The sequence below is a fragment of the Coregonus lavaretus genome (assembly GCF_964263955.1).
Source record: "Coregonus lavaretus genome assembly, chromosome: 24".
In the NCBI taxonomy this organism is placed as follows: domain Eukaryota; kingdom Metazoa; phylum Chordata; class Actinopteri; order Salmoniformes; family Salmonidae; genus Coregonus; species Coregonus lavaretus.
Window position 1 is genome coordinate 46,649,334 of NC_140011.1, and position 20,418 is coordinate 46,669,751.

At 44.6% G+C, this 20,418-nt stretch overlaps 1 protein-coding gene across 1 annotated transcript; it reads left to right on the top strand.

Moving 5' to 3' along the window:
- Nucleotides 1-1,978: 1,978 nt before the first annotated feature.
- Nucleotides 1,979-17,607, top strand: LOC311099912 (ferredoxin-fold anticodon-binding domain-containing protein 1-like; the record flags this gene model as incomplete). Its single annotated transcript, XM_084140629.1, has 4 exons — nt 1,979-2,137; nt 16,449-16,689; nt 17,118-17,274; nt 17,400-17,607. Exons 2-4 carry the CDS (start codon nt 16,458-16,460, stop codon nt 17,605-17,607), a joined length of 597 nt encoding a protein of 198 aa, XP_083996755.1. The 5' UTR covers nt 1,979-2,137; nt 16,449-16,457.
- Nucleotides 17,608-20,418: the final 2,811 nt, after the last annotated feature.

Consider the following 20,418-nt stretch of genomic DNA (forward strand, 5'->3'; position numbering starts at 1 on the left):
TAATAGTGGTATATAGATGTTAGTTGGTGGTGTGTAATAGTGGTATATAGATGTTAGTTGGTGGTATGTAATAGTGGTATATAGATGTTAGTTGGTGGTATGTAATAGTGGTATATAGATGTTAGTTGGTGGTATGTAATAGTGGTATATAGATGGTAGTCGGTGGTGTGTAATAGTGGTGTATAGATGTTAGTTGGTGGTATGTAATAGTGGTGTATAGATGGTAGTTGGTGGTATGTAATAGTGATGTATAGATGGTAGTTGGTGGTATGTAATAGTGGTATATAGATGTTAGTTGGTGGTATGTAATAGTGGTATATAGATGTTAGTTGGTGGTGTGTAATAGTGGTATATAGATGTTAGTTGGTGGTATGTAATAGTGGTATATAGATGTTAGTTGGTGGTATGTAATAGTGGTATATAGATGTTAGTTGGTGGTATGTAATAGTGGTATATAGATGGTAGTTGGTGGTATGTAATAGTGGTGTATAGATGGTAGTTGGTGGTGTGTAATAGTGGTATATAGATGTTAGTTGGTGGTATGTAATAGTGGTATATAGATGTTAGTTGGTGGTATGTAATAGTGGTGTATAGATGGTAGTTGGTGGTATATAATAGTGGTATATAGATGGTAGTCGGTGGTGTGTAATAGTGGTGTATAGATGTTAGTTGTTGGTATGTAATAGTGGTGTATAGATGGTAGTTGGTGGTATGTAATAGTGATGTATAGATGGTAGTTGGTGGTATGTAATAGTGGTATATAGATGTTAGTTGGTGGTATGTAATAGTGGTATATAGATGTTAGTTGGTGGTGTGTAATAGTGGTATATAGATGTTAGTTGGTGGTATGTAATAGTGGTATATAGATGTTAGTTGGTGGTATGTAATAGTGGTATATAGATGTTAGTTGGTGGTATGTAATAGTGGTATATAGATGGTAGTCGGTGGTGTGTAATAGTGGTGTATAGATGTTAGTTGGTGGTATGTAATAGTGGTGTATAGATGGTAGTTGGTGGTATGTAATAGTGATGTATAGATGGTAGTTGGTGGTATGTAATAGTGGTATATAGATGTTAGTTGGTGGTATGTAATAGTGGTATATAGATGTTAGTTGGTGGTGTGTAATAGTGGTATATAGATGTTAGTTGGTGGTATGTAATAGTGGTATATAGATGTTAGTTGGTGGTATGTAATAGTGGTATATAGATGTTAGTTGGTGGTATGTAATAGTGGTATATAGATGGTAGTTGGTGGTATGTAATAGTGGTGTATAGATGGTAGTTGGTGGTGTGTAATAGTGGTGTATAGATGGTAGTTGGTGGTGTGTAATAGTGGTGTATAGATGGTAGTTGGTGGTGTGTAATAGTGGTGTATAGATGGTAGTTGGTGGTGTGTAATAGTGGTGTATAGATGGTAGTTGGTGGTGTGTAATAGTGGTATATAGATGGTAGTTGGTGGTATGTAATAGTGGTATATAGATGGTAGTTGGTGGTATGTAATAGTGGTATATAGATGGTAGTTGGTGGTATGTAATAGTGGTATATAGATGGTAGTTGGTGGTGTGTAATAGTGGTGTATAGATGGTAGTTGGTGGTATGTAATAGTGGTATATAGATGGTAGTTGGTGGTGTGTAATAGTGGTATATAGATGGTAGTTGGTGGTATGTAATAGTGGTATATAGATGGTAGTTGGTGCTGCATTTTTTCCCTTTCCCCCTTCCTTTTTATTTTTGTATCACAAAATGCAACGTGACCACCACACACCCCTGTACAGTAGGTGGCGGCATAGATAAACAAATGTCTGAACGCCATGATACCAAAAAAGGAGAAGAAGGATAAGTAGTTTAGGGGTTAATGTTAGGGTTAGGGATTGTGTAGGGAAGTCGCAAGGAACCCTGATAGCGCTAGTTTTGTTTCCGTCCAGACCACTGTAAGTGTGACACCGACCAATTTGTATTGGTGTGCTCATTCTATTCGTGCCGACCGGCTCCACTGCTGATGACAAAATAACAGAAATATTATGGTCGATAATTAACCCGACTCGATGTTTCCCCTTCTGATTATTATTGACCATAAACGGTTGTTTATTGATGAGCGGCGGTGAGGCAGAGACTGATCAAATCTACTGGGAGGAAACGTGAGTTGCTTTGCGAATGTTAGCAACATTATTATCTTACATACATTGTCTAGAAAGATCAATGTCGAGTAGACAGACGCATAACTAAGTTAGCAACTCTTCTTCCTGAAAGCCTCGTCTAGTGTATTGAGATATTAAAGAACTAGTGGGGAAGTCCCTATAGTCTAAAGAGTCTTCCTCACATTGGGAGAATCTCAATTGTATTTCCTTGATTCCTCGAGTCGTCCCTCCTCTTCTCCTCTCAAAGCACATTGGAGCAGAAGATCTGATGTTCCTGACTACTTATTTCCAGTGTTCTGTCAAAACGGCCCCTCCTAGGAAATGCTTTAGAGAGGGTTTGAGAGCAATGGCTCTCTTCTGCACTGACCTGACAAACCTCGGGACAGATGGGAGGACAGGTAAAGAGTGGGGCAGTCCCTCCCCCCCAAAAATGATTGCTTTGGTGCAATTTTCACAAGTATGTGGTACATTTTCACAACTCTTAGTACAAAACTCAAAACAGATCATCAAAAAGGCAGTTGATTCAAAACTCTTAGCACATTTTCAATTGACTAAGTACAACACACAAAATCAGTCACTTTTTCACCAAACTTAGTGTTTCATCTAGAAATACATGTTTCACATTGCAATACATGTTCATATGAAGTAATTCCCTTTCACAATGCAATGCCCACATTACTTTTGATATGATTGTCTTCTCTTTTGTTAAAATACGTTTTACTATTACTTAATCCGACTGCTCTTAATTGATGATCACTTAAACATTTGGTAAACCTAGATATTTGACATGGAAACTGGTTTGTCTACTACAGATTTTGACATCTACTTAATGAAAATGTGTGTTTAAGTTTTTTAAAAAATCTGATATTGACAAGATGAGAGATGTATGAATGGAACCCACAACTGGTGTTGCTAATGACATGCTCTTAGGAACTTAGCCACGTACAGGACAATACAATATTGTAAAATACAATACATGATAATTATGATTACAATACAGGTGGAAGATGTATGATTACCATTCCCATGAGCGTATCACCATTCTTCAGGTCATGGATGATTACCATCCCCATGAGCGTATCACCATTCTTCAGGTCATGGATGATTACCATCCCCATGAGCGTATCACCATTCTTCAGGTCATGTATGATTACCATTCCCATGAGCGTATCACCATTCTTCAGGTCATGGATGATTACCATCCCCATGAGCGTATCACCATTCTTCAGGTCATGGATGATTACCATCCCCATGAGCGTATCACCATTCTTCAGGTCATGGATGATTACCATCCCCATGAGCGTATCACCATTCTTCAGGTCATGTATGATTACCATCCCCATGAGCGTATCACCATTCTTCAGGTCATGGATGATTACCATTCCCATGAGCGTATCACCATTCTTCAGGTCATGGATGATTACCATCCCCATGAGCGTATCACCATTCTTCAGGTCATGGATGATTACCATCCCCATGAGCGTATCACCATTCTTCAGGTCATGGATGATTACCATCCCCATGAGCGTATCACCATTCTTCAGGTCATGGATGATTACCATCCCCATGAGCGTATCACCATTCTTCAGGTCATGGATGATTACCATCCCCATGAGCGTATCACCATTCTTCAGGTCATGGATGATTACCATCCCCATGAGCGTATCACCATTCTTCAGGTCATGGATGATTACCATCCCCATGAGCGTATCACCATTCTTCAGGTCATGGATGATTACCATCCCCATGAGCGTATCACCATTCTTCAGGTCATGGATGAGGCATCCAATGATTTCAATCCAGACCAATGTCAGGCTTGGAATCGCCATGCCAAAAGGTTTTTCCCCAGGTGCATGAACAATTATGGTACGGTATTTACTGCAATTTCGATGAGAACCTATGGCCAAATGCTCAAGACAGGCTTGATGCAAACTAGTGCCTGCTAAACATTAGGTTTCTTCCATTTCTTTCATTTGATTACATTGTGAAAGATGTCTTCAATCATCATCACACCTTTGATCACATGGGATAGAATTATGGAAACGTGATGTTCAGTAAATGTTAATGGAAGTGGAAGTGAATTGCCTGATGTGAAAACAGTGTAATGTACTGTAGCATACTACAGTCAAAGGGCAATTTTGAAACATGTATCTTATATTATTTGCTATTGTACTTAACTGGTTGTTAAAATAACTAAATTGGAAAGGTATCATTAGGTTGTGTTTTGGTGATTAAACCAATGTACTCATAATATTTCACAGTAAACTTATATTTTGGATCAATGGTTGTGTGGTGAAAGATGTCTCCAAGGTTTTGAAAGTAAGACTGGCTGCGTTACAAGTGTTAACAGTTTGGAGTTTAGTACTAATAGTTTAGAAAATTCCCCACATGCAATGCATTCGGAAAGTATTCAGACCCGTTCACTTTGTCCACATTTTGTTACGTTAGTCTTATTCTAAAATTGATTAAATTAATTATTTTCCTCATCAACCTATACACAATACCCCATAATGACAAAGCGAAAACAGGTTTTTTGATTTTTTTGCAAAACAGAAATACCTTATTTACATAAGTTTTCAGACCCTTTGCTATGAGACTCAAAATTGAGTTCAGGTGCATCCTGTTTTCATTGATCATCCTTGAGATGTTTCTACAAGTTGATTGGAGTCCACCTGTGGTAAATTCAATTGACATGGACATGATTTGGAAAGGCACACACCTGTCTATATAAGGTCCCACAGTTGACAGTGCATGTCAGAGCAAAAACCAAGCCATGAGGTCGAAGGAATTGTCTGTAGCGCTCCGAGACAGGATTGTGTCGAGGCACAGATCTGGGGAAGGGTACCAAAACATTTCTGCAGCATTGAAGGTCCCCAACAACACAGTGGCCTCCATCATTCTTAAATGGAAGAAGTTTGGAACCACCAAGACTCTTCCTAGAGCTGGCCGCCCAACCAAACTGAGCAATAGGGGAGAAGGGCCTTGGTCAGGGAGGTGACCAAGAACCCGATGGTCACTCTGACAGTGCTCCAGAGTTCCTCTGTGGAGATGGGAGAACCTTCCAGAAGGACAACCATCTCTGCAGCACTCCACCAATCAGGCCTTTATGGTAGAGTGGCCTGACGGAAGCCACTCCTCAGTAAAAGGCACATGACAGCCCGCTTGGAGTTTGCCAAAAGGCACCTAAAGACTCTCAGACCATGAGAAACAAGATTATCTGGTCTGATGAACCAAGATTGAACTCTTTGGCCTGAATGCCAAGCTTCACGTCTGGAGGAAACCTGGCACCATCCCTACGGTGAAGCATGGTGGTGGTAGCATCATGCTGTGGGGATGTTTTTCAGCGGCAGGGACTAGGAGACTAGTTAGGATCGAGGGAAAGATCAACAGATTCAAGTACAGAGAGATCCTTGATGAAAACCTGCTCCAGAGCGCTCAGGACCTCAGACTGGGGCGAAGGTTCCCCTTCCAACAGGACAACAACCCTAAGCACACAGCCAAAACAACGCAGGAGTGGCTTCGGGAGAAGTCTCTAAATGTCCTTGAGTGGCCCAGCCAGAGCCAGGACTTGAACCCGATCGAACATCTCTGGAGAGACCTGAAAATAGCTGTGCAGCGACGCTCCCCATCCAACCTGACAGAGCTTGAGAGGATCTGCAGAGAAGAATGGGAGAAACTCCCCAAATACAGGTGTGCCAAGCTTGTAGCGTCATACCTAAGAAGACTCAAGGCTGTAATCGAAGGACTGAGTAAAGGGTCTGAATACTTATGTAAATGTGATATTTCAGTTTTGTATATTTATACATTCGCAAAAATGTCTAAAAACCTGTTTTTGCTTTGTCATTATGGGTTATTGTGTGTAGATTGATGAGGGGGAAAAACAATTGAATCAATTTTAGAATAAGGCTGTAACGTAACAAAATGTGGAAAAAGTGAACAGGTCTGAATACTTTCCGAATGCACTGTACTTGTGAAAACGTTACCAAAGCAATCAAATAAAAAAACTTTATTAGGAATCTGCGTTCACCCTAAACTTATCTGGATTTCGCCTATCGGTTAGGATTAAATGCGTAGAAATAGAACGGGAGTTCCCATTCCAATCCATGATTCATCTGTTCTATTCATTCTATTTCTAGGCATTTAATCCAGTGCATAAAAGCTAAAGGGATATCAACGATTCCAAATTGTCCTTAGTGGGAGTGACCATAGAAGGATGATCAAATATATTGATAGGAGGGTTGTGGCCGTATTTCACACGTTTTTTCACATATCCCAACTCCTCCTGAGACACCGTCGGAGAGTGGGGTCACGGTCAGGGGTCAGGGGTCACGGTCAGGGGTCAGCTGGCCGATACCTTATCATCTAAAAGGCTTTAAAAAGAAATAAAGTGAGAAAGGCATTTGATTTATTTTAAAACTTACAAAGTAAAACTCACATGGCTGGTGGCTAAAACAATGACTCTCCTAAACACAGGAAACATTCATTTTCAAGGAAATCCACAAGGCCATGATTAGACATTGCAGGCACCTCTACTAATTAATTAATTAGCTACTCCCACCAATAAGGCAATAGTCAAGTCTGATCAAAGACAGACTTTATTAATAAACACAACATTTCCATCCTGCAAGGATCTTTGTCATTTTACCACTTAAAGGTGCACTGTGCAGAAATCGCTGACATGTCTTGAGTCAGTAAGTATTCAACCCCTTTGTTATGGCCTAAAGAAGTTCAGGAGTAAACATTTGCTTAAAAAGGTGCACTTTGCAGAAATAGATCCGCCATTTCCTGGTTGCTAAAATTCTAATAGTTCGCCTAATTTCAGTTTATGTGACAAAACAAGCAGGTATAGTGTAGAGAACCACTGAACCATCTAAACTGCTGGGAAATATACAGTATTTTCCATAACCAAAAATATTGTATTTTCAGCTGCTTGAAGCTGGTGGACAAAACCGAAAGTAAAAGATGCAAAAATGAAACTTAAGAACTGGAAGCATAGAAATAGCGCACATAGAACAGATCTACCGCTTCTTAGACTGGCTTTCAATGAGAATCACAGATCTATAACTAACAGTTCTATTTGAATTGGGTCGGGTCGCCCAAAAAGTAACATATTGTAGCTTTAATGTGTTGTGAAATCTGTGTAATGTAATGTTTTTAATTGTATATACAGTGGGGAAAAAAAGTATTTAGTCAGCCTCCAATTGTGCAAGTTCTCCCACTTAAAAAGATGAGAGAGGCCTTTAATTTTCATCATAGGTACACGTCAACTATGACAGACAAAATAAGAAAAAGAAATCCAGAAAATCACATTGTAGGATTTTTTATGAATTTATTTGCAAATTATGGTGGAAAATAAGTATTTGGTCAATAACAAAAGTTTCTCAATACTTTGTTATATACCCTTTGTTGGCAATGACACAGGTCAGACGTTTTCTGTAAGTCTTCACAAGGTTTTCACACACTATTTTGGCCCATTCCTTCATGCAGATCTCCTCTAGAGCAGTGATGTTTTGGGGCTGTCGCTGGGCAACACGGACTTTCAACTCCCTCAAAGATTTTCTATGGGGTTGAGATTTGGAGACTGGCTAGGCCACTCCAGGACCTTGAAATGCTTCTTACGAAGCCACTCCTTTGTTGCCCGGGCAGTGTGTTTGGGATCATTGTCATGCTGAAAGACCCAGCCACGTTTCATCTTCAATGCCCTTGCTGATGGAAGGAGGTTTTCACTCAAAATCTCACGATACATGGCCCCATTCATTCTTTCCTTTACATGGATCAGTCGTCCTGGTCCCTTTGCAGAAAAACAGCCCCAAAGCATGATGTTTACACCCCCATGCTTCACAGTAGGTATGGTGTTCTTTGGATGCAACTCAGCATTCTTTGTCCTCCAAACACGACGAGTTGAGTTTTTACCAAAAAGTTATATTTTGGTTTCATCTGACCATATGACATTCTCCCAATCCTCTTCTGGATCATCCAAATGCACTCTAGCAAACTTCAGACGGGCCTGGACATGTACTGGCTTAAGCAGGGGGACACGTCTGGAACTGCAGGATTTGAGTCCCTGGCGGCGTAGTGTGTTACTGATGGTAGGCTTTGTTACTTTGGTCCCAGCTCTCTGCAGGTCATTCACTAGGTCCCCCTGTGTGGTTCTGGGATTTTTGCTCACCGTTCTTGTGATAATTTTGACCCCACGGGGTGAGATCTTGCGTGGAGCCCCAGATCGAGGGAGATTATCAGTGGACTTGTATGTCTTCCATTTCCTAATAATTGCTCCCACAGTTGATTTCTTCAAACCAAGCTGCTCACCTATTGCAGATTCAGTCTTCCCAGCCTGGTGCAGGTCTACAATGTTGTTTCTGGTGTCCTTTGACAGCTCTTTGGTCTTGGCCATAGTGGAGTTTGGAGTGTGACTGTTTGAGGTTGTGGACAGGTGTCTTTTATACTGATAACAAGTTCAAACAGGTGCTATTAATACAGGTAACGTGTGGAGGACAGAGGAGCCTCTTAAAGAAGAAGTTACAGGTCTGTGAGAGCCAGAAATCTTGCTTGTTTGTTATTGACCAAATACTTATTATCCACCATAATTTGCAAATAAATTCATAAAAAATCCTACAGTGTGATTTTCTGGATTTTTTTTTCTTAATTTGTCTGTCATAGTTGACGTGTACCTATGATGAAAATTACAGGCCTCTCTCATCTTTTTAAGTGGGAGAACTTGCACAATTGGTGGCTGACTAAATACTTTTTTCCCCCACTGTAACTGCCTTAATTTTGCTGGACCCCAGGAAGAGTAGCTGCTGCCTTGGCAGGAACTAATGGGGTTCCTTAATAAATACAAAAACCACACCCATATTTATAGACATAAGACAAGATCCAATCAGTGCGGTCTTTACATATTTAAGTTGAAAGGGGCAGCACAAAAACAATAATATATAATGTATACACTTCTCGAATATTATGACTGTATATCCATTAGTCTCAGGTAGACAAAACATACACTACATGACCAAAAGTATGTGGACACCTGCTTGTCGAACATCTCATTCCAAAATCATGGGCATTAATATGGAGTTGGTCCCCCTTTGCTGCTATAACAGCCTCCACTCTTCTGGGAAGGCTTTCCACTAGATGTTGGAACATTGCTGCGGGGACTTGCTTCCTTTCAGCCACAGGAGCATTAGTGAGGTCGGGCACTGATGTTGGGCGATTAGGCCTGGCTCGCAGTCGGCGTTCCAATTCATCCCAAAGGTGTTCGCTGGGGTTGAGGTCAGGACTCTGTGTAGGCCAGTCAAGTTCTTCCACACCGATCTTGACAAACCATTTCTGTATGGACCTCGCTTTGTGCACGGGGGCATTGTCATGCTGAAACAGGAAAGGGCCTTCCCCAAACTGTTGCCACAAAGTTGGAAGCACAGAATCGTCTAGAATGTCATTGTATGCTGTAGCGTTAAGATTTCCCTTCATTGGAACTAAGGGGCCTAGCCCGAACCATGAAAAACAGCCCCATACCGTTATTCCTCCTCCACCAAACTTTACAGTTGGCACTATGCATTGGGGCAGGTAGCGTTCTCCTGGCATCCGCCAAACCCAGATTTGTCCATCGGAATGCCAGATGGTGAAGCGTGATTCATCACTCCAGAGAACATGTTTCCACTGCTCCAGAGTCCAATGGCGGTGAGCTTTACACCACTCCAGCCGACGCTTGGCATTGCGCATGGTGATCTGAGGCTTGTGTGCGGCTGCTCGGCCATGGAAACCCATTTCATGAAGCTCCCGACAAATAGTTATTGTGCTGCTGTTGCTTCCAGAGGCAGTTTGCAACCTGGTAGTGAGTGTTGCAACCGAGGACAGACGATTTTTTACGCGCTGCGCACTTTAGAACTCGGTGGTCCCGTTCTGTGAGCTTGTGTGGCCGACCATTTCGCGGCTGAGCCGTTGTTGCTCCTAGACGTTTCCACTTCACAATAACAGCACTTACAGTTGACCGGGGCAGCTCTAGCAGGGCAGACATTTTACGAACTGACTTGTTGGAAAGGTGGCATCCTATGACGGTCCCACGTTGAAAGTCACTGAGCTCTTCACTATGAAGATTGCATGGCTCTGTACTCAATTTTACTTTCGTATATATATAGTTTATTATTGTTTTTGTGCTGTTTCTTTCAACCTCAGTACGTATAGACCGGCCTAGTTGCTGCTGGTCTTATGGGTGTGATACACTTCCTCTGAAATGACCTGGTGGATGTTATGAGATGTGGGCTCAATGAGCAGTACAAAACAACTGGACAGGTTAGGAGAAGAGAGAACGGTTATGGAATGATGAGTTGCAGTACAAAACAACTGGACAGGTTATGAGAAGAGAGAACGGTTATGGAATGATGAGTTGCAGTACAAAACAACTGGACAGGTTAGGAGAAGAGAGAACGGTTATGGAATGATGAGTTGCAGTACAAAACAACTGGACAGGTTAGGAGAAGAGAGAACGGTTATGGAATGATGAGTTGCAGTACAAAACAACTGGACAGGTTAGGAGAAGAGAGAACGGTTATGGAATGATGAGTTGCAGTACAAAACAACTGGACAACTGGACAGGTTAGGAGAAGAGAGAACGGTTATGGAATGATGAGTTGCAGTACAAAACAACTGGACAGGTTAGGAGAAGAGAGAACGGTTATGGAATGATGAGTTGCAGTACAAAACAACTGGACAGGTTAGGAGAAGAGAGAACGGTTATGGAATGATGAGTTGCAGTACACTACAACTGGACAGGTTAGGAGAAGAGAGAACGGTTATGGAATGATGAGTTGCAGTACAAAACAACTGGACAGGTTAGGAGAAGAGAGAACGGTTATGGAATGATGAGTTGCAGTACAAAACAACTGGACAGGTTAGGAGAAGAGAGAACGGTTATGGAATGATGAGTTGCAGTACAAAACAACTGGACAGGTTAGGAGAAGAGAGAACGGTTATGGAATGATGAGTTGCAGTACACTACAACTGGACAGGTTAGGAGAAGAGAGAACGGTTATGGAATGATGAGTTGCAGTACAAAACAACTGGACAGGTTAGGAGAAGAGAGAACGGTTATGGAATGATGAGTTGCAGTACAAAACAACTGGACAGGTTAGGAGAAGAGAGAACGGTTAAGTCATAAGAACAGTCAGAACAACAGATTTTCCACCTTGTCGGCTCGGAGATTAAAACTGGCAAAAGGTTGGTTACTGGCCCAATACTCTAACCACTAGACTACCTGCATTCTATGGGAGTGAGTTTACTGAGTCAAGTATTTGTCATCATTTAAGTAAGTCACACGACTGTGAGGCGTGGCTCCAATGCAGGGAGTTTCTCCTTGTCTTTGCTAACAAAGGCCAAGTTTGACAGGTTGGTCCACCAGACTTTTCGCACATTTGTGCGGGAGTGTCTGGGAACGAGATTAGCTTTCACCCTAGCTGTGTATAGCAGCTTGGCATGTCTGGGAAGGAGATTAGCTTTCACCCTAGCTGTGTATAGCAGCTTGTCATGTTGTCTGTAGCTTGAGAGGTGTGGACACATTGTTATGTTTCTGTCAAGTGTTGTTGATCTGTCTGTTAAGTGTTGTTGTGTTGTTGATCTGTCTGTCAAGTGTTGTTGATCTGTCTGTCAAGTGTTGTTGATCTGTCTGTCAAGTGTTGTTGATCTGTCTGTCAAGTGTTGTTGATCTGTCTGTCAAGTGTTGTTGATCTGGCTGTCAAGTGTTGTTGATCTGGCTGTCAAGTGTTGTTGATCTGTCTGTCAAGTGTTGTTGATCTAGCTGTCAAGTGTTGTTGAGTTATTGATCTGGCTGTCAAATGTTGTTGTGTTATTGATCTGGCTGTCAAGTGTTGTTGTGTTATTGATCTGGCTGTCAAGTGTTGTTGAGTTATTGATCTGGCTGTCAAGTGTTGTTGTGTTATTGATCTGGCTGTTCTTGTCCTGTTGATCTGGCTGTGTTCTTGTCCTGTTGATCTGGCTGTGTTCTTGTCCTGTTGATCTGGCTGTGTTGTTGTCCTGTTGATCTGGCTGTGTTGTTGTGTTATTGATCTGGCTGTGTTGTTGTCCTGTTGATCTGTCTGTGTTCTTGTCCTGTTGATCTGTCTGTGTTCTTGTCCTGTTGATCTGTCTGTTCTTGTCCTGTTGATCTGGCTGTGTTCTTGTCCTGTTGATCTGGCTGTGTTCTTGTCCTGTTGATCTGGCTGTGTTATTGTCCTGTTGATCTGTCTGTGTTATTGTCCTGTTGATCTGGCTGTGTTCTTGTCCTGTTGATCTGGCTGTGTTCTTGTCCTGTTGATCTGGCTGTGTTGTTGTCCTGTTGATCTGGCTGTGTTATTGTCCTGTTGATCTGTCTGTGTTATTGTCCTGTTGATCTGGCTGTGTTCTTGTCCTGTTGATCTGGCTGTGTTCTTGTCCTGTTGATCTGGCTGTGTTGTTGTCCTGTTGATCTGGCTGTGTTGTTGTGTTATTGATCTGGCTGTGTTGTTGTCCTGTTGATCTGTCTGTGTTCTTGTCCTGTTGATCTGTCTGTTCTTGTCCTGTTGATCTGGCTGTGTTCTTGTCCTGTTGATCTGGCTGTGTTCTTGTCCTGTTGATCTGGCTGTGTTATTGTCCTGTTGATCTGTCTGTGTTATTGTCCTGTTGATCTGGCTGTGTTCTTGTCCTGTTGATCTGGCTGTGTTGTTGTCCTGTTGATCTGTCTGTGTTCTTGTCCTGTTGATCTGTCTGTGTTCTTGTCCTGTTGATCTGTCTGTTCTTGTCCTGTTGATCTGGCTATGTTCTTGTCCTGTTGATCTGGCTGTGTTCTTGTCCTGTTGATCTGGCTGTGTTCTTGTCCTGTTGATCTGGCTGTGTTATTGTCCTGTTGATCTGTCTGTGTTATTGTCCTGTTGATCTGGCTGTGTTCTTGTCCTGTTGATCTGGCTGTGTTCTTGTCCTGTTGATCTGGCTGTTCTTGTCCTGTTGATCTGGCTGTGTTCTTGTCCTGTTGATCTGGCTGTGTTATTGTCCTGTTGATCTGTCTGTTCTTGTCCTGTTGATCTGGCTGTGTTCTTGTCCTGTTGATCTGGCTGTGTTGTTGTCCTGTTGATCTGGCTGTGTTCTTGTCCTGTTGATCTGGCTGTGTTATTGTCCTGTTGATCTGGCTGTGTTCTTGTCCTGTTGATCTGGCTGTTCTTGTCCTGTTGATCTGGCTGTGTTATTGTCCTGTTGATCTGGCTGTGTTATTGTCCTGTTGATCTGGCTGTGTTCTTGTCCTGTTGATCTGGCTGTTCTTGTCCTGTTGATCTGGCTGTGTTCTTGTCCTGTTGATCTGGCTGTGTTGTTGTCCTGTTGATCTGGCTGTGTTGTTGTCCTGTTGATCTGGCTGTGTTATTGTCCTGTTGATCTGGCTGTGTTCTTGTCCTGTTGATCTGGCTGTGTTCTTGTCCTGTTGATCTGGCTGTGTTATTGTCCTGTTGATCTGGCTGTGTTGTTGTGTTATTGATCTGGCTGTGTTGTTGTCCTGTTGATCTGGCTGTGTTCTTGTCCTGTTGATCTGGCTGTGTTATTGTCCTGTTGATCTGGCTGTGTTGTTGTCCTGTTGATCTGGCTGTGTTGTTGTCCTGTTGATCTGGCTGTGTTCTTGTCCTGTTGATCTGGCTGTTCTTGTCCTGTTGATCTGGCTGTGTTCTTGATCTGTCTGTTCTTGTCCTGTTGATCTGGCTGTGTTATTGATCTGGCTGTGTTATTGATCTGGCTGTCAAGTGTTGTTGATCTGTCTGTCAAGTGTTGTTGATCTGTCTGTCAAGTGTTGTTGATCTGTCTGTCAAGTGTTGTTGATCTGTCTGTCAAGTGTTGTTGATCTGGCTGTCAAGTGTTGTTGATCTGGCTGTCAAGTGTTGTTGATCTGTCTGTCAAGTGTTGTTGATCTAGCTGTCAAGTGTTGTTGAGTTATTGATCTGGCTGTCAAATGTTGTTGTGTTATTGATCTGGCTGTCAAGTGTTGTTGTGTTATTGATCTGGCTGTCAAGTGTTGTTGAGTTATTGATCTGGCTGTCAAGTGTTGTTGTGTTATTGATCTGGCTGTTCTTGTCCTGTTGATCTGGCTGTGTTCTTGTCCTGTTGATCTGGCTGTGTTCTTGTCCTGTTGATCTGGCTGTGTTGTTGTCCTGTTGATCTGGCTGTGTTGTTGTGTTATTGATCTGGCTGTGTTGTTGTCCTGTTGATCTGTCTGTGTTCTTGTCCTGTTGATCTGTCTGTGTTCTTGTCCTGTTGATCTGTCTGTTCTTGTCCTGTTGATCTGGCTGTGTTCTTGTCCTGTTGATCTGGCTGTGTTCTTGTCCTGTTGATCTGGCTGTGTTCTTGTCCTGTTGATCTGGCTGTGTTATTGTCCTGTTGATCTGTCTGTGTTATTGTCCTGTTGATCTGGCTGTGTTCTTGTCCTGTTGATCTGGCTGTGTTATTGTCCTGTTGATCTGTCTGTGTTATTGTCCTGTTGATCTGGCTGTGTTCTTGTCCTGTTGATCTGGCTGTGTTCTTGTCCTGTTGATCTGGCTGTGTTCTTGTCCTGTTGATCTGGCTGTGTTGTTGTCCTGTTGATCTGGCTGTGTTGTTGTGTTATTGATCTGGCTGTGTTGTTGTCCTGTTGATCTGTCTGTGTTCTTGTCCTGTTGATCTGTCTGTGTTCTTGTCCTGTTGATCTGTCTGTTCTTGTCCTGTTGATCTGGCTGTGTTCTTGTCCTGTTGATCTGGCTGTGTTCTTGTCCTGTTGATCTGGCTGTGTTCTTGTCCTGTTGATCTGGCTGTGTTATTGTCCTGTTGATCTGGCTGTGTTCTTGTCCTGTTGATCTGGCTGTGTTCTTGTCCTGTTGATCTGGCTGTTCTTGTCCTGTTGATCTGGCTGTGTTCTTGTCCTGTTGATCTGGCTGTGTTATTGTCCTGTTGATCTGTCTGTTCTTGTCCTGTTGATCTGGCTGTGTTCTTGTCCTTTTGATCTGGCTGTGTTCTTGTCCTGTTGATCTGGCTGTGTTCTTGTCCTGTTGATCTGGCTGTGTTCTTGTCCTGTTGATCTGGCTGTGTTCTTGTCCTGTTGATCTGGCTGTGTTGTTGTCCTGTTGATCTGGCTGTGTTCTTGTCCTGTTGATCTGGCTGTGTTATTGTCCTGTTGATCTGGCTGTGTTCTTGTCCTGTTGATCTGGCTGTTCTTGTCCTGTTGATCTGGCTGTGTTATTGTCCTGTTGATCTGGCTGTGTTGTTGTCCTGTTGATCTGGCTGTGTTGTTGTCCTGTTGATCTGGCTGTGTTATTGTCCTGTTGATCTGGCTGTGTTCTTGTCCTGTTGATCTGGCTGTGTTCTTGTCCTGTTGATCTGGCTGTGTTATTGTCCTGTTGATCTGGCTGTGTTGTTGTGTTATTGATCTGGCTGTGTTGTTGTCCTGTTGATCTGGCTGTGTTCTTGTCCTGTTGATCTGGCTGTGTTATTGTCCTGTTGATCTGGCTGTGTTGTTGTCCTGTTGATCTGGCTGTGTTGTTGTGTTATTGATCTGGCTGTGTTGTTGTCCTGTTGATCTGTCTGTGTTCTTGTCCTGTTGATCTGGCTGTGTTATTGTCCTGTTGATCTGGCTGTGTTCTTGTCCTGTTGATCTGTCTGTTCTTGTCCTGTTGATCTGGCTGTGTTATTGTCCTGTTGATCTGTCTGTTCTTGTCCTGTTGATCTGGCTGTGTTCTTGATCTGTCTGTTCTTGTCCTGTTGATCTGGCTGTGTTCTTGATCTGTCTGTTCTTGTCCTGTTGATCTGGCTGTGTTATTGATCTGGCTGTGTTATTGATCTGGCTGTTCTTGTCCTGTTGAACTCTGTGATTACATTGTATTTATATAGCAGAAGCTCTTATCCAGAGAGAATTACATGAGCCATTAGGGTAAAGTGCCTTGCTCAAGGGCACATGGACTGATTTTTCAGCTTGAATCAGCGACCTTTCGGTTACTGGCCCAACGCTCTTAACCACTAGGCTACCTGCCACCCCTGTAATATATGCCATTTAGCACTGTCATCCAACGTGACTTATAGTCATGCATTCATACATTTTTGTATGGGTGGCCCCAGCAGGAATCGAACCCATGATCCTGGTGTTGCAAGTTCCATGCTCTACCAACTGAGCCGCACAGCATGTACTTATTGTCTGTTTCTGTTTTCATTTGAAGGGTTTTCAATAACCTGCCCAGGGACTGCAGTTGAAAATTAGCAGGCTGGCAAAACTGGCACTTTTTACGGAAATGTGGATGAATGTCAACAGTCCCTGTAAAACGTATCCTCTATCCTGTAGATCAGAGTGATGACATCATCAGAAGGCGGCGAGACGGTGCTTCTGGTTGGAGAGGGGAACTTCTCGTTCTCTGCTGCACTGAGCCGGATTGTCGCCACGGAGACAGATGACATCACAAGGGGGATTGATGACATCACAAGGGGGAGGGGTTTGAGGATCACGGCAACCTGTCTCCAGACCAGAGAGGAGGCGCTACGACAACACGGCTCCGCCCACAACATACACACCATCACACACTCAGGTAGCTCCGCCCACAACATACACACCATCACACACTCAGGTAGCTCCACCCACAACACACACACCATCACACACCCAGGTAGCTCCGCCCACAACAACCACACCATCACACACCCAGGTAGCTCCGCCCACAACAACCACACCACCACACACCCAGGTAGCTCCGCCCACAACAACCACACCACCACACACCCAGGTAGCTCCGCCCACAACAACCACACCATTAAAGATGGTGGATAAATTTAAGACGACTCAAGCCATTTACGTTTGAATGGTTTCTGTCTGTGTAAGGGGGCATCTCTGACACCATCACACACTGGGTGGGGGGGGGTTCTAATCTGGTTTGTGTTTATGTGCTGTTGGTCTAATGTGTGTTTGTGTCAGGTGGGGAGGTGCTGTTGGTCTAATGTGTGTGTGTGTTTGTGTCAGGTGGGGAGGTGCTGTTTGAGGTGGATTGTACACGGCTGTCAGAATGTTTGTGTCTGCGTGGTCGACAGTTTGACCGTGTCATCTTTAACTTCCCTCACTGCGGTCGGAAGAGTGGCGTGATGAAGAACAGGCTGCTGCTCAAACTCTTCTTCCTCAGGTGAGACACACACAGACAGAACACTGTTGAATCTCATCTCACCTCTAAGTGTGTGTGTGTGGTGTTTTTGTGTGTGTGTGTGGTGTTTCTGTGTGTGTGTGTGGTGTTTTTGTGTGTGTGTGTAGCTGTGTGGGGGTACTGAAGGAGGAAGGGGAGGTGCTTGTGTCTCTGTGCAACGGGCAGGGCGGGACTCCAGCCGACCGGCCAATGAGAGAGTGGCACAACAGCTGGCAGGTGGTCGCCATGGCAGCAGAGACAGGGCTTATCCTGAACGAGGTCCGCCCCTTCGACGGCGAGAAACCTGAAGGTTACCAATCCACCGGGTACAGGTGAGCTGGAGTGGTGATCTAGGATCATCATGAATAAGATTGTATGGAACGGGGGACCTGATTCTAGATCAGTACTGCTACTCTGAGACACTTGATACATACGGACCCAGCTCTCCCGACATCTGGGCTCTGTTCAGTACAGCAGAACAGGTGTCATACGGACCCAGCTCTCCCGACATCTGGGCTCTGTTCAGAACAGCAGAACAGGTGTCATACGGACCCAGCTCTCCCGACATCTGGGCTCTGTTCAGAACAGCAGAACAGGTGTCATACGGACCCAGCTCTCCCGACATCTGGGCTCTGTTCAGTAAAGCAGAACAGGTGTCATACGGACCCAGCTCTCCCGACATCTGGGCTCTGTTCAGAACAGCAGAACAGGTGTCATACGGACCCAGCTCTCCCGACATCTGGGCTCTGTTCAGTACAGCAGAACATTTAACGGAAACAGTACTGTACTGAATGACCAGTTGAAGAACGACGTGATTATGGTGGCCCAGAGGGAGATTGTGTACGACGTGATTATGCTGGCCCAGAGGGAGATTGTGTACGACGTGATTATGGTGGCCCAGAGGGAGATTGTGTAGCAAATCCACTAATTAATCAAGTGTATTTATAAAGTCCTTTTCACATCAGCAGTGCTTTACAGATACCCAGCCTTAAACCCCAAAGAGCAGGCGACGCAGCAGTGCTTTACAGATACCCAGCCTAAAACCCCACAGAGCAGGCGACGCAGCAGTGCTTTACAGATACCCAGCCTAAAACCCCACAGAGCAGGCGACGCAGCAGTGCTTTACAGATACCCAGCCTAAAACCCCACAGAGCAGGCGACGCAGCAGTGCTTTACAGATACCCAGCCTAAAACCCCACAGAGCAGGCGACGCAGCAGTGCTTTACAGATACCCAGCCTAAAACCCCACAGAGCAGGCGACGCAGCAGTGCTTTACAGATACCCAGCCTAAAACCCTACAGAGCAGGCGACGCAGCAGTGCTTTACAGATACCCAGCCTAAAAGTGAAACAGCAGTGCTTTACAGATACCCAGCCTAAAACCCCAAAGAGCAGATACCCAGCCTAAAAGTGAAACAGCAGTGCTTTACAGATACCCAGCCTAAAACCCCACAGAGCAGGCGACGCAGCAGTGCTTTACAGATACCCAGCCTAAAACCCCACAGAGCAGATACCCAGCCTAAAACCCCAAAGAGCAGATACCCAGCCTAAAAGTGAAACAGCAGTGCTTTACAGATACCCAGCCTAAAACCCCACAGAGCAGGCGACGCAGCAGTGCTTTACAGATACCCAGCCTAAAACCCTACAGAGCAGGCGACGCAGCAGTGCTTTACAGATACCCAGCCTAAAAGTGAAACAGCAGTGCTTTACAGATACCCAGCCTAAAACCCCACAGAGCAGGCGACGCAGCAGTGCTTTACAGATACCCATCCTAAAACCCCACAGAGCAGATACCCAGCCTAAAACCCCACAGAGCAGATACCCAGCCTAAAACCCCACAGAGCAGGCGACGCAGCAGTGCTTTACAGATACCCAGCCTAAAACCCCACAGAGCAGGCGACGCAGCAGTGCTTTACAGATACCCATCCTAAAACCCCACAGAGCAGGCGACGCAGCAGTGCTTTACAGATACCCAGCCTAAAACCCCACAGAGCAGATACCCAGCCTAAAACCCCACAGAGCAGATACCCATCCTAAAAGTGAAACAGCAGTGCTTTACAGATACCCAGCCTTAAACCCCACAGAGCAGGCGACGCAGCAGTGCTTTACAGATACCCAGCCTAAAACCCCACAGAGCAGATACCCAGCCTAAAACCCCACAGAGCAGATACCCATCCTAAAACCCCACAGAGCAGATACCCAGCCTAAAACCCCACAGAGCAGGCGACGCAGCAGTGCTTTACAGATACCCAGCCTAAAACCCCACAGAGCAGGCGACGCAGCAGTGCTTTACAGATACCCAGCCTAAAACCCCACAGAGCAGATACCCAGCCTAAAACCCCACAGAGCAGGCGACGCAGCAGTGCTTTACAGATACCCAGCCTAAAACCCCACAGAGCAGGCGACGCAGCAGTGCTTTACAGAGACCCAGCCTAAAACCCCACAGAGCAGGCGACGCAGCAGTGCTTTACAGATACCCAGCCTAAAACCCCACAGAGCAGGCGACGCAGCAGTGCTTTACAGATACCCAGCCTTAAACCCCACAGAGCAGGCGACGCAGCAGTGATTTACAGATACCCAGCCTAAAACCCCACAGAGCAGGCGACGCAGCAGTGCTTTACAGATACCCAGCCTAAAACCCTACAGAGCAGGCGACGCAGCAGTGCTTTACAGATACCCAGCCTAAAAGTGAAACAGCAGTGCTTTACAGATACCCAGCCTAAAACCCCACAGAGCAGGCGACGCAGCAGTGCTTTACAGATACCCAGCCTAAAACCCCACAGAGCAGATACCCATCCTAAAACCCCACAGAGCAGATACCCAGCCTAAAACCCCACAGAGCAGATACCCAGCCTAAAACCCCACAGAGCAGGCGACGCAGCAGTGCTTTACAGATACCCAGCCTAAAACCTCACAGAGCAGGCGACGCAGCAGTGCTTTACAGATACCCAGCCTAAAACCCCACAGAGCAGGCGACGCAGCAGTGCTTTACAGATACCCAGCCTAAAACCCCACAGAGCAGATACCCATCCTAAAACCCCACAGAGCAGATACCCAGCCTAAAACCCCACAGAGCAGATACCCAGCCTAAAACCCCACAGAGCAGGCGACGTAGCAGTGCTTTACAGATACCCAGCCTAAAACCCCAC